Source organism: Calonectris borealis, chromosome 1 (genome assembly GCF_964195595.1).
Source record: "Calonectris borealis chromosome 1, bCalBor7.hap1.2, whole genome shotgun sequence".
Lineage (NCBI taxonomy): Eukaryota > Metazoa > Chordata > Aves > Procellariiformes > Procellariidae > Calonectris > Calonectris borealis.
Genome location: NC_134312.1, coordinates 86,215,369 through 86,230,400, shown reverse-complemented (window position 1 = coordinate 86,230,400; position 15,032 = coordinate 86,215,369). Strand labels below are relative to the sequence as shown.

Here is a 15,032-nt window from a genome sequence, read left to right as displayed (position 1 = left end):
GCAGTGTGCCCTGGCACCAAGAGGGCAAACCTGGGGTGCATCAAACACAGCATAACCAGCCAGTCAAAAGAGGTGATTATTCCACTGTATACGGCATTGGTGCGGCCCCACCTTGAGTAGTGTGTGCAGTTCCGGGCCCCACAATTTAAGAAGGATGTTATGGTCCTTGAATGCATCCAGAGGAAGGCAACAAAGCTCGTGAAAGGGCTGGAAGGCATGTCCTATGAGGAGCAGCTAATGACACTGGGTTTGTCTAGTGTGGAGAAAAGAAGGTTGAGGGGCAACCTCATTGCTCTCTACAGCTTCCTGAGGAGGGAAAGGGGAGAGGGAGGTACTGATCTCTTCTCCCTGGGATCCAGTGATAGGATGTGTGGGAATGGTTCAAAGCTGCCTCAGGGGAGGCTCAGAATTGATGTTAGGAAACATTTCTTTACCAGGAGGGTGGTCAAACACTTGAACAGGCTTCCTAAAGAGGTGGTCAATGCCCCATGCCTGTCAGTGTTCAAGAGGCATTTGCACAATGCCCGTAATAATATGCTTTAACTTTTGGTCAGCCCTGAAGTGATCAGGCATTTGGACTAGATGATCATTGTAGGTCCCTTCCAACTGAACTATTCTATTCTATTCTATTCTAGTTAGTCTGTGTGGAGAGATGGCTGGAGACCTCATGAGTATTTCTGAAGGAGGGTGGAAGGAAGAGGGTAAGGAGGTGGCAATAGTATCCCACCCAGTATCTTCCTCTCTTAACAATACAGCTTTGCACAATGTACCATGTTAAATTGTTCATATGTACAAAATCCATAAAACAAGTCTAATTGGTTCCAGTTTCGCTTTCTCCATCACCAGCATGCACGCCTTCCCAGCAGAGGTGCGGTCAAGAAGAGGACAAGGGAAATGCTTACCCCATCAGAAGGGTGGGTGGTCCAGCTAATCTCTGAGGTCTCTCCAGTTGTATCCAGAAGTATTTCTGTTTATATTTTAAAAAATTAAATAAAAAAAAAAGTATTTTGTGCTTTTCCAAGTCAGGCTAAAATCTTATCTGTCCCTCACAAGATTGTCTCTGCAAAAAAAAACCCCAAAAACATGTCTTGTAGAGAGCTTCCACACACCTAGAATATACATTCGTGTTTTGTGATTAAATATGACAAGCTACGTCCATACTAGTAAATTAAGCAGGGCCAAGACAGGGGCAGAGGCACTTGGGCACATAATCATGCTAAGTCATGGTTAGCAAGTTGCTTAGCAATATTCTGGCCAGACGAAAACTTTCCCAGGCAAAGTGTAAGCACGCTGACAACATGGAGCAGAATTATCATAATGAGCAGTACAGGTGAGGCCACCCTCTTTTTGGAAAGGAAAGGGTGGGACAGAGAGATGATTTATATGAATGCATGCCAATCTCCTCAGGACCATGGTTGCCCATTTCATTTGCAGGTGTAAATGTGGACACAAGGCCAAGACACTTTCGTTTCCAGCTCTGGAACCAATTTTCTGTGGGAGTTTTAGGATGATGACCCAGTTGATCCTGTAATGGATTCACTTTGTTCTGGAGCTGGGCATTAGGCTGCAAGCCTGTGTACGAGTCCCAGTTTTATCAGAAAATCAGTATTAAATACTCTTTTGCATTATACTGCTCAGGAGTAGGGTACATGCAGAACTTCACAGGCCTAGCTTATTCCCACAACTAGTCTGCATTTCCATTGTTATTGAATCTACCACTGGAGACAGGTAATAGGCTTGACCGCTCTTGGAGATGTTGTTCTTTGTTCAGGTACAAAGAAATACAGAAAAGATTGTGACAGTGCAAGCTATACACATAGTATTCTCCAGAAGTGAATGTTGAGGTCTGAGACCACCCTGCAAGTTACTGGTATGCAAACATATGCGCTTTTCTATGTACATTTATAGTGAGGATATAGGGGAAGAAAAAGACTCCGTCAAATAGGTATTTATATGTGTTGATACATACTATAGAAATCATCCGCTTTTTCTTAAATTCTGGAAAGTCAGTCTCTTTTGTTTGCTTATTTTAATTTTCATTTTTCTATCTTGTTGCTTTGTTTAAAAAAAACCCCAAAAACAAACAGAAAAAAACAAAACCCAACAGCAACATCCAGCTTATTTACAAACAGGATTCGTTATTCCTCTTGCAAAGGTTTAGTGATATGATTGTCCCATGTTTTTACACAGGAGAAATCCTCAATAGTTTCTATTTCCAAATTATGGATTGCTGACTTCACCATTCCTATCAGTGCTCCTGGGGATTCACTCCACATTAATCAGCAGAAAGGAAAGACTAGACTCATCCTAAAGCAGACGTGATCAAGTGAGCAAGTTTATCCAGACATCAGGCTTCATCGATGTCCCTGAACTGATGTTCCCTATATTCCTATAGGGAATCATATAGAGATCATATATTTCTTAGACCTTCCTGAGGAGTCGATGCAGTTCCTTGCTTCAGAAGCAGTGCAAAAATATCTGGGCTGGCTTGCCAGAACTGGAAAGAGCTACTGGTTACAGCTAAAGCACAACTCCACTAAAATTACCTAACAGACTCAGGAAATGCTGAGCAGCTTAGTATTCAAGGATAGCTCAGCTCAGATGGCTCCTCTGAGCGGCAAAACATGTGTGAAAGGCCTATGCCTCCTTGACGCATAGTCTTCCCCTAGGCTGTCCTGGCAGCAGAGGGACTTGGCATTCCCCCATGCACATCATGGTCTGAATTGCACAGTCTGGCACAGGGATTGCACTCTGTCATGTCAGTACTTTGCCACTGGGTTCCCAAACATGGCCTTGATATGCTGGAATAATACACAAAGTCATTTTTCAACAAAGAACAAACTTTTTTTCTAATCAGGTCTGAGTCTCCCATTTACCAAAGTATAATGCAACTACCCAATGGAAACTCTAGGAGAAAATAAAATAGAGAAAAGTTAATCAGGGCATGGAAAGCCAGATAAAAAGTGAGAAAGGAAAGGAGATGAAAGAAAATAGAGAAGACTTGCTCAGCAGCCTGGGCTCTGCCACGACTAGCAGGAAGAATATTCTCCAGATGGCTTCTCACCAGTGAGCAAGGTAATCTTTATCAAGCACATGAATATTTCACAGGTGAATAGATACAGGCAGCCTGAAGCAGACAGAACTGTCCCTCTCACAGTGAATAAGTCAGGAAGCATTAGAAAAATAAGAAAACTACACAAGAATGTTGTGTGCATAAATCTCATTTGGTGACCTACGGTCAAACGTACACTTAGGCACTGTTTAGGAGAAGGTTAGTTGGCTCGGGCCAAACCCATGACTGTGATAATAATTTTACAGTATGAATGACTACACACCAGTGTACAGGTATAAGCCTTCACTCTGCCACTTTATTAGCACTGACGTAGCATTCCACATCCTCAGTGTGCTGGGCCAGACCAGTATTCTGCTGCTCTTCAGTGCAGATAGCAATGATCTGTTCAGCTGAATTTACCAACCTGGAAGAAAAATGGCTTACACCCTTTTCTATCTTACTCAAAATCAAGGATCTCGCAAGATCAGATCAGATCCAGGCCCAGGACAGTCCATGATGCTGCTAGAGACAACACTTACTGAGGACCTCAGAGTATCAACAGAACAATCTTCCACTCTGGATTAAAAATGAGGAATAAACAAGGTATCTGAGCAATCTGGAGGCTTTTAAACACATGAAATCATGACAATTCTTTTTTGACTCCTGCTTTAAACTCACATTTTTGAAGAATGAGATTCCAATTTCTTATTAAGACTGTTATTTTAGTTCAAGAGAAGAGAAAAATAGCTGATGAGAGATTCTCCTGTATTTCTCTTCCCTAAACTAAAAAAACCCATCATCTTTTATAGCAGAGTCAAATGGATTCATTACACTCTTCATAAAACAGAATTCAGAATTAACTACACTCTCATTTCAGTGTCCTCTGTTCTTGCAGGCCAGAAAGGGTGAAGAAAAAATTCCAAAGGCTTATGCTAGTACCAGTCTATACTTACGCCACAAATCAATCTCTTGGGCTGCACTATGCTATAATGTCAACATCAAGATCAACTGGGCAGAGGTTGGAAGTTGCTATTACAGCTAGGCTGTTCAGAATAGGCATGTTAATGATTTTCAGATTTTGGTTAGCCTATACTTTCAAGCAAGACACTTTAGTGCTTGTGTTACAGGCAAAATGTTCCCCTGATGCGAGAAGATAATTTACCCAAGGGTGACTGACCCTTGGACAAGCTTCATGAAGGCAGAGATGGCCTAACAGTTTTCTGGATTGCAGAGATGGCCTAACAGCTTTCTGGATTGAAGAACACTTGCCTTCAGTGTTTTAACAATGGAGTGGTGCAAGAGGGAATTATATAATCCAGGTCTAGGCAAACTATAGCCACTGAGAAGAAAGTTGATCCTGAGAAGACAGCAAAAGAATCCCTTTACCCGTGGGATTAGAAGCTAGTGCTAAGAATGACCAGACCATAGAATCACAGAATGAAACAAGCTGGAAGAGGTCATCTTGATCAACACGCCTCTCAATGCAAGGCTAAATTACAGTAGGTTGCTCAAGGCCTTGTCCAGTTGAATTCTGAATATATCCAAATGTATACGTACATTGGTAGATACGTCAAAGGGCACTAGGGTAAAAGGTAACATTCAGAGAGTTTGCTTTGCTATGCAGTTGAATGCCCCAAGCAGCAAAGCTCTCTGGCTTAACAGACTTCTTGAAAAGAATTGAAATATTACCGAGCTTATTCCGCCTTGTATGATCATGCCTGGAACGTGAACAAGTAGGAAGACTGCGAATGCTCTCTAAGAGGGCTGGAAAGAGAAAGCATTCTCTGGGCTTGTGCAAAAATATTGTTAAGGGTTGCCAAATCCAGTAACCTCACATAAGCAAGGCTACTGCAGCTCCATGTCCCCAGGTCCAACCAACAGCAAGGTTGAGTGGGTATTCCCAATAGGCACACGCACAAACACACGTAGGCACTGCACATATACACATGGCCAGCCACGAAGATCAACACAGACAGAAACACTCACCAGTCATGCAAACAGAAACAGTACCACCAACGGCCTCATCCTGCTCCCCTTTCTGGCTGGTCAGAATGAAGGTCTGTTAGTGGGAAATATATATGCATTTATATACAATATGGATCCCTGCAATAACTGTCTTTAAACACTCAGTCTCCAGTAGCTGACCTCTGGATCTGTGATCTCCCCATTTTCTGGCACCTGCACATAAAAGCACCTGAAGCTTGCAGCCCCACTCCTGTTTCTAGTATTCAGACACTCTCAGTCACTGATGCATCCCTTCACACACACACACAGGCACACTATGGATCCTCTACTAACTGGCCTCAGGCATGCAGTCTACCCAGTAGCTGGCCCTGGGTTCTTGTTCTCTAGGTTGCTGGCACTTGGACATGTGAGCCCCTAAGGCCTGCAGCCAGTTGCTGTAGTGCTGCCCCACTCCACTGAACCCCACTTACACATAGAAACACATGCACAGGCACACACACTATGGATCCCCCAGTAGCTGGCCTTAGACGCTCAGCCTACCCAGGAGCTGGCCCTTGGATCGTCTTGTCTCCAGTTCCACGAAGATACACAATATACAGACAGGACTCTCAAAGAACCCCCAGAACTTATGGTCTTCCCAGTAGTTGGCCTGGACCTCCTGATCCCCCCAGTAGATAGCTCCTCCAGCTGTCTTGCTCACAGAGATACACACATACAAACAGGTGCCTCAACTATCCCCCAGACTCTCTGGTCTTTCCCTGGCTTCCCAACCCACTTACTCTACTAACCAGCTAGTCTGGCTTGATATTTGCTAGAGATCACAGACTCACTCACATAAGCTCAGTCGCTCCAGTTGCTGGCATCACAGATGCACAGATCCTATGACCTTTGGTCCAACTTGAGTTCCTGGCACTTGATTTTCATCCATTCAAGGCTCTCCAGTTGCTGGCAGCACTGACAGATGGGCCCCTATGGGCCCCGGTGACCTATGGTTCAACTCCAGTTGTTGCCATTTAAACGTCCATATACACACATACACACAAAATAACGCCCCCTCGTCCAGGTAACTAATGAAAAATTGAATTTAATAAGAAGATAGGATAGACTGTGGTGATCAGGTGCAGGTCAAGGCCTGACAGGCGTACTGACCAGCAGCCTGTTTACACATGACTGGCTCCTTATCTCTCTATTTTCTCACACTTGATCCTCCCCAAAACCACCTTGATCCCTCCCTTTCCCCACCTATAGTTCCTCCCCTACACAACCCACAGTAAGTTTTGCAGAAGCCCCAGATGATCTTCCCTACATCCCATAATAAGACCCATGCCCCTGTTGGCAGTAACCCCTCTCGATCTGCATCCAGAGAGCACTTCCATTGACTTATCTTAATGGGTTCCATTCCCACTCAATGGGTTGATCATGCTTCTGTGATAGCCCTGGGAGAAGCTGGGTCAGGGTGCTTATTTCTGTTAGGTTATTTGGATTCCCCTGCCTTTCATTGTTCCTCTGTGCTCCTTTGAGCCTTTTATCACGCAACTGAACAAATATATTTATATATGTGGGTGTCCTGGTTTCGGCTGGGATAGAGTTAAATTCCTTCCTAGTGCTGTGTTTGGGATTTAGTATGAGAAGAATGTTGAAAACACACTGATGTTTTCAGTTTTTGCTAAGTACCCTGCTAGTCAAGGACATTCAGCTTAAAAAACAAACAAAAAAAACCCAAACAAAAAAAAAAAAACCAAAACTCCAAGCATTGGGAGGGAGCATAGCCAGGACAGCCAGCCCAGCTGGCCAACAGGGTATTCCATACCATGTGATGCCATGCTCAGTACATGAATGGTAGGCGTGTTCCAGGAAGTAGCGATCGCTACTTGGTTATCGGTCAGCGCGGGTGGTGAGCAATTCCATTGTGCCTCACTCATTTTGTATATTCTATCGTTGTTGTTGTTGTTGTTGTTGTTGTTGTTATTATTATTATTATTTCCCCTTTTCTGTTCAATTAAACTGTCTTTATCTCATTCCACAATTTTTTCTCACTCTTACCCTTCTGATTCTCTCCCCGTCCCACCATGGGGTGGGGAGTGAGCGAGCAGCTGCGTGGTATTTGGCTGCCTGCCAGGTTAAACCACAACAGTCCTTTTTGGCACCGAACGTGGAGCACGAAGGGTTGAGACAACAACACATCTGACCCAAACAGGTTAAAACAAATTTGTTATAAGCATTCATTACATCAGTTTAGTAGTCGCTGGTCACAATGTTGGTTTATTTGCTCTCAGAGTTGTTGGATCTTTCTTGGAGTTTTGGTATGTAGCACCTTACTGGCTATATATACTGCTGATTATCAGTATTTATGTGGGATTTATCATCTCTGGGAAATGGATTAAGATCATTGCTTTACTATACTGTGTGACACTGGTTTATGTTATGATAAAATTATTGGTCAGGAGATTGTACTCAGCACTGCCATCATTCCTGTTCTTCGCGAGCTATCTTTTGGAAACTATTAATAATTACACTTTTTACCTCTTCTCCTCGGAGAGCCAATTTACGGGGGAGACAGCTTCTTTCACCTTCCCCTTCCTCTCCAGGCTGATTACAATAGCTCTTGAAGATTTTGTATATCCTTGGGATGTTCAAACCAGCACGTTCCTATTGCTATGTCTCCTGAATGTGTTTCAGGCCTTGCTCAAGGTCAAACAACCATTTAAGAATACCACTCAGAGATCTGCTCCGAGGCTGGATAGTCGCAGGGTGTGGGGGATAATATGGGCAAGTACTTAGAACAATGGGCACCTCCAATGTTTTGGAGCTTCACCCCTGAACAAGTGCAGAATCCTGAAAAACTAGTAAAATATTTGGAAAACGTACACTGTCACCATGGCAATTCCAGAGAGACCCAGATTACTGCAACGTGCTGGGGCCTGGCCCATGCCTACCGAGCCCTGTTCAACACTATTCAGAACCCTCAAAGGGGACAGAAGGTCTCTGGATCTGATGACAAAACAACGGGCACTGCAGCTACTCCAACCCCACGACAAGCACTGCAGCTACTCCAACCCCTGCAACAGGCACTACAGCTGAACCAGAGGACCAACCCTTGCTGGTATCCATTGCCCCTGTACAGAAGAGGAAATCTTGGAAGCGAAAGTCAGGTCATTTGGAAAGGGATGATGGAAAAGCAGGGCCATCACGAGGAGGGGAGGAGGAAGAGGAAGAACTCGTAAATGAGATAGAAACCACCTGATCCCTATCCCTGAGTGAGTTGCGAGATATGCGGAAAGATTTCAGCCGTCGTCCAGGTGAGCATATTGTTACCTGGCTGCTCCAATGCTGGGATAACGGGGTCAGTAGCCTGGAATTAGAGGGTAAGGAAGCCAAACAGCTGGGATCCCTTTCTAGGGAAGGGGGCATTGACAAAGCGATTGGAAAAGGGGCACAAGTCCTCAGCCTCTGGAGGCAACTCCTGTCAGGTGTGAAGGAAAGGTATCCCTTCAAGGAAGATGTTATATATTGCCCAGGCAAATGGACCACGATGGAGAGAGGTATCCAGTACCTAAGAGAATTAGCCATCCTAGAGGTGATTTATAGTGACCTGGACAATGAGCAAACACCCAAAGATCCAGATGAAGTCCAGTGCACACGACAAATGTGGCAGAAGTTGGTACGAAGTGCACCAGCATCGCATGCCAATTCGTTGGCAGCACTGTGCTGGAAAGAGGAAGAAGCATCAACAGTGGATGACGTGGTTAGCAGACTCTGAGATTTCGAAGAAACTGTCTCCTCCTCCCTTGTCTCTGCTGTGGAGAAACTGTCCTGGGAGGTCCAGCAACTCAAAGAGGATATGTCCTATTCTCCACCTGTATGGACCAGTATCTCAGCCATTAAGAGTAAGCGGTTTTCTCCTCAAGAGAGAGGATATAGAAGGTACGCACCCTGTGGTTTTACCTGCGTGACTACGGAGAGGACATGAGGAAGTGGGATGGAAAACCTACCTTGACCCTAGAGGCACGGGTACATGAGTTGCAAGGAAAAACAATCACACAAGGGGGTTCTCCCAGGAAAATTGCTGCTCCAGTTTTCAGGAAAAACCTGTCTCACGATGGTCCAGTTTCCAGTGAACAGTTCCCCAGACAGAGTAGAAAGGCTGATCTTACTTTGGATTGTAATGAAGGAATTCTTGACTCGCGTTTGCAAGAAGTGAGAAATGGATACTATGACCAGAACTAGATGGGCCCTGCCTCCAGCCAGGTGGAGGAAGGGGACAACCGGGTTTACTGGACTGTGTGGATTCAATGGCCTGGCACATCAGATCCACATGAGTATAAGGCTCTAGTAGACACCGGTGAACAGTGCACCCTGATGCTATCAAGGTATGAAGGGGCAGAACCCATTTGTATTTCTGGAGTGACAGGGGGATCCCAAGAGTTAACTGTATTGGAGGCCGAAGTGAGCCTAACAGGGAATGAGTGGCAGAAGCACCCCATTGTGACTGGCCCAGAGGCTCCGTGCATCCTTGGCATAGACTACCTCAGGAGAGGGTATTTTAAGGACCTAAAAGGGTGGGCTTTTGGTATAGCTGCCTTGGAGACAGAGGAAATTAAACAGCTGTCTACCTTGCCCGGTCTCTTGGAGGACTCTTCTGTTGTGGTATTGCTGAGGGTTGAAGAACAGCTGGTACCAATCGCTACCACAACGGTGCACTGGTGGCAATATCGCACCAACCGAGACTCCCTGTTTCCCATCCATAAGCTGATTCGTCGACTGGAAAGCCAACGAGTGATCAGCAAGACTCGCTCACCCTTTAACAGTCCTGCATGGCCAGTGCGAAAGTCTAATGGAGAGTGGAGACTAACAGTAGACTACCGTAGCCTGAACGAAGTCACGCCACCATTGAGTGCTGCCGTGCCAGACGTGCTAGAACTTCAGTATGAACTGGAGTTAAAGGCAGCCAAGTAGTATGCCACAATTGATATCACTAATGCGTTCTTCTCAATCCCTTTGGCGGCAGAGTGCAGACCACAGTTTGCTTTCACTTGGGAGGGGCGTCCAGTACACCTGGAATCGACTGCCCCAGGGGTGGAAACACAGCCCTACCATTTGCCACAGACTGATCCACACCGCACTGGAACAGGGTGAGGCTCCAGAACACCTGCAGTACATTGATGACATCATTGTGTGAGGCAGCACAGCACTTCCCTTTTTGAGAAAGGGAAGAAAATAATTCAAATCCTTCTGAAGGCCGGTTTTGCCATAAAACAAAGTGAGGTCAAGGGACCTGCACAGGAGATCCAGTTTTTAGGAATAAATTGGCAAGATGGACGTCGTCAGATCCCAATGGATGTGGTCAATGAAATAACAGCCATGTCCCCATCAACTAGCAAAAAGGAAACACAAGCCTTCTTAGGCGTTGTGGGATTTTGGAGAATGCATATTCCAGATTACAGTCAGATCGTAATCCCTCTCTATCAAGTGACCAGGAAGAAGAACGACTTCAAATGGGGCCCTGAGCAACGACAAGCCTTTGAACAAATTAAATGGGAGACAGTTCATGCAGCAGCCCTTGGGCCACTCCAGGCAGGACAAGATGTAAAGAATGTGCTCTACACTGCAGCCGGGGAGAATGGCCCTACCTGGAGCCTCTGGCAGAAAGCACCAGGGGAGACTCAAGGTCGACCCTTAGGATTTTGGAGTTGGGGATACAGAGGATCTGAAGGCCCGCTACACTCCAGCTGAGAAAGAGATATTGGCAGCATATGAAGGGATTCAAGTTGCTTCGGAAGTGGTTGGTACTGAAGCAGAGCTCCTCCTGGCACCCCGACTGCCGGTGCTGGGCTGGATGTTCAAAGGGAGGGTCCCCTCTACACATCATGCAACCAATGCTACGTGGATTAAGTGGGTCGCACTGATCACACAACGGTCCTGAATAGGAAACCCCAGTTGCCCAGGAATCTTGGAAGTGATCACGAACTGGCCAGAAGGCAAGGATTTCAGAATATTCCCAGAGGAGGAGGTGACACGTGCTGAAGAGGCCCCACTGTATAATAAACTACCAGAAAACGAGAAGCAATATGCCCTGTTCACTGATGGGTCCTGTTGTCTTGTGGGAAAGCACTGGAGGTGGAAAGCTGCTGTATGGAGTCCTATACGACTAGTCACAGAAACTGCTAAAGGAGAAGTTGGATCGAGCCTGTTTGCAGAGGTGAAAGCCATCCTGCTGGCCTTGGATATTGCTGAACAAGAAAAATGCTGACTCATGAATGGTGGCAAATGCCCTGTGGGGGTGGTTGCAGCAGTGGAAGCAGAACAACTGGCAGCGCAGAGGTAAACCCATCTGGGCTGCCGCACTGTGGCAAGATATCACTGCCTGGGTAGAGAAACCTGGCTGTAAAAGTACGTCACATAGATGCTCACATACCCAAGAGTCAGGCCACTGAAGAACATCAAAACAACCAGCAGGTGGACCAGGCTGCTAAGATTGAAGTGGCTCAGATGGATCTGGACTGGCAACATAAGGGTGAATTATTTATAGCTCGGTGGGCCCATGACACTTCAGGCCATCAAGGAAGAGACGCAACATATAGATGGGCTCGTGATTGAGGGGTGGACTTCATCATGGACACTATTGCACAGGTTATCCATGAACGCGAAATGTGCACTGCAATCAAGCAAGCCAAGCGAGTAAAGCCTCTCTGGTATGGAAGACGATGGTTGCAATATAAATATGGGGAGGCCTGGCAGATTGATTATATCACACTCCCACAAACCCACCAAGACAAGTGCCATGTGCTTACCATGGTGGAAGTAACCACAGGATGGCTGGAAACATATCCTGTGCCCCGTGCCACCTCCAGGAACACCATCCTGGGCCTTGAAAAGCAAGTCTTATGGCAACATGGCACCCCAGAAAGAATTGAGTCAGACAACGGGACTCATTTCTGAAACACCCTCATTGACACCTGGGCCAAAGAGCGTGGCATTGAGTGCGTATATCACATCCCCTACCATGCACCAGCCTCTGGGAAAATCAAACGATACAATGGACTGCTAAAGACCACACTGAGAGCAATGGGTGGTGGGACATCCAAGCATTGGGATACACATTTAGCAAAAGCCACCTTGTTAGTCAACACTAGGGGATCTGTCACTCAAGCTGGCCCTGCCCAATCAAGACTCCTACGTACTGTAGATGAAGCCTCTGTAGTACACATAAGAAATATGCTGGGGAAGACAGTCTGGGTTACTCCTGCCTCTGGCAAGGGAAAACCCATCCGTGGGAGTGCTTTTGCTCAAGGTCCTGGGTGCACTTGGTGGGTAATGCGAAAGGACGGGGAAGTCCAGTGTGTACCTCAAGGGGCTTTGATTTTGGGTGAGAATAGCCAATGAACTGAATTGTATGATGTTAATTGTTATACGATATTGTATATCATTATTTCTATGGTTGCTATCAATGGTATAGCAGTAAAAATCACCCAGATTAATGAAGAATGAACTCTGGTGAAACTAAGCAAAGTGCAATGATGATAGAACCAGATAAGCGCAGCAATAATGGAACCAAAACTGGCTTCAGGATGCAACAATCCAACACCACACATCATCTCTCCTGCCCTGAAAGACTGTTATGACGGAGCCCAAAGTCATGGACTAAATGAACTCAATGGACGTTTTAGAGGGATGGCCCATAGACTAACGGAATGACATTTGTGTGTGTGTATATATATATATATAAAGACAAGAAGGGTGGTGGTGATTAATTGGAATGTATTAGAAAATGTGAAACCTAAGCATGATGTAAATGGTATAGAATAAGGGGTGGATACTGTCCTGGTTTTGGCTGGGATAGAGTTAAATTTCTTCTTAGTGCTGTGTTTGGGATTTAGTATGAGAAGAATGTTGATAACACACTGATGTTTTCAGTTGTTGCTAAGTACCCTGCTAGTCAAGGACATTCAGCTTAAAAAAAAAAAAAAAAAAAAAAAAAACACAAAAAACCACCCCAAAAAAACAAAACAAAACAAGCGTTGGGAGGGAGCATAGCCAGGACAGCTGGCCCAGCTGGCCAACAGGGTATTCCATACCATGTGACGCCATGCTCAGTACATGAATGGTAGGCGTGTTCCAGGAAGTAGCGATCGCTACTTGGTTATCGGTCAGCGCGGGTGGTGAGCAATTGCATTGTGCATCACTCATTTTGTATATTCTATCATTATCATTATTATTATTATTATTTCCCCTTTTCTGTTCTATTAAACTGTCTTTATCTCAACCCACAAGTTTTTCTCACTCTTACCCTTCTGATTCTCTCCCCGTCCCACCAGAGGGTGGGGAGTGAGCAAGTGGCTGTGTGGTATTTGGCTGCCTGCCCAGTTAAACCATGACAGTGGGCTATCACTTGGAGACAGAATACAGTGAAACCTTTGGGAAGCCTTAAATATACTAGAACTTCTTCCAAAACTAAACAGCTATTGTGGTGAAATAAATAATATATCAATGGCTAGTGACATATGCAACTGTAATACATATTTTCTTTTTCAAGAATGAGTTGATGAAACAAGTAAAAAAAACAAACAAAAAGAGCCAAAAAATCCCACTTGTTCATAACTACTCAATACAAAGATTGCTGTTATTTTTTAACAAAAAATGTTCACCTATGACTTAACATGAAAAAACAAGCTACAAAGTTATAAAATATGCCTTCTAATGTGAGAGGATATATACAAAATCAACCTATATGGGACAAATCAGTTTGATTTTTTTCTTGGATAAAATCTATATTGTGAAGTCATTCCTGCAATGAATGTTCCTGTATTACTTCTGTACTCATAAGCAATTAATAAAAAAGCTATTTGGAGCCAATGGGATATGTATTTAGTGAGTTCCATGAAACATAATATTTTTTAATTACTTGCTATGTCAGAGCAAAATGCTGACACTATCAGAACATCGAAGTTGTCATCTGCATGGAGGAATTCTCACACCCCAATCAGGAGTTATGTACCATCTGTGAAAGAGAGAAATGACAGCCAAATGGTCTGGGATATGGAAATAAACAGCTATTTGCAAGGTACCACAGCTTTTAAGCTTTATGAATGACTGTGTATCTTTCTTTTTACCTGCCCTATTCTTTTTAAAGCTCTAGGGAAACTGCCAGGATTAGCATGTTGCACTAATTCCTCTGCTGATGTCAGGAAATGCAGACATCATGAAATAAAAAAAATGACATTAAATGCTTAGTTTCGACTTTGCAGATGTAATTAAATTAAATTATTATCTACAACTTTCCTAGTAATACAACATAATACGTATTTTTCCACAGCTTAAGAGATTAATTCTGCAAACACCCACTACTGAATCTAGAACTTATCCAACTGCCACTGCCATCAAACTGGCTACTTTTGACGACAGTACGGTGTGATTTTTAAAGTTTATCTATGTTTTCCTGCTTATTTTTTGTTTCATAAACATTAAAAAGTGAGCTTGGGTCTTCCAAGGTTTCACTGAAGCATATACTGAAAGTCCCAGATACCATATATTACTAGAATGCTGCTCCTTTTCTTTGAAGCTTTAATTAGCTTTGAATATAAACAGTGTTAGTTGCAGCATGATAGCCTCTACTGTCCTACTGCCCTCCAAGCAGCAAGAGCTAGCCTACAGCTTGTGAACAGTTTCAACATAAGGGCTATGGTACATACCTGGGAATGGGGATGTCCTAGCACAAGGGCTACAGAGTAATCTATTTCGGGAGAAAACAAATCAAGTGGAGTTGCTGAGACTGACCCATGGGATAACCCAGACACCCCTCCCCTTACAAACAAGCTGCACATCCAGCCCAGTCCCATTCACCTTCTGAATGTCTACAACAGGAGATTCCTCTGCCCTGGGCTTTCCAAGCATGTGGCAAAGATTTTGGCATGCAGGGAAGTGTCAGAAAAGAACTGGGAAGAACATAACAGAAAATCTTTGCTAGAATTTTAATGACTCATTTGAATTACAAGCAACTGAAGTAAAAACTTTCTTC

The 15,032-nt window shown here is 44.5% G+C and overlaps 1 protein-coding gene across 1 annotated transcript in view; it reads right to left on the bottom strand.

The window, feature by feature from the left end:
* LOC142088637 (ephrin type-B receptor 5) overlaps nt 1–15,032 on the bottom strand; it is an 84,903-nt gene that overhangs the window by 47,017 nt on the left and 22,854 nt on the right. Inside the window, exon 3 of the mRNA XM_075164140.1 lies at nt 903–967. Within this exon, the coding sequence (XP_075020241.1) occupies nt 903–967 (65 nt within the window). The remainder of the gene's footprint in view (nt 1–902; nt 968–15,032) is intronic.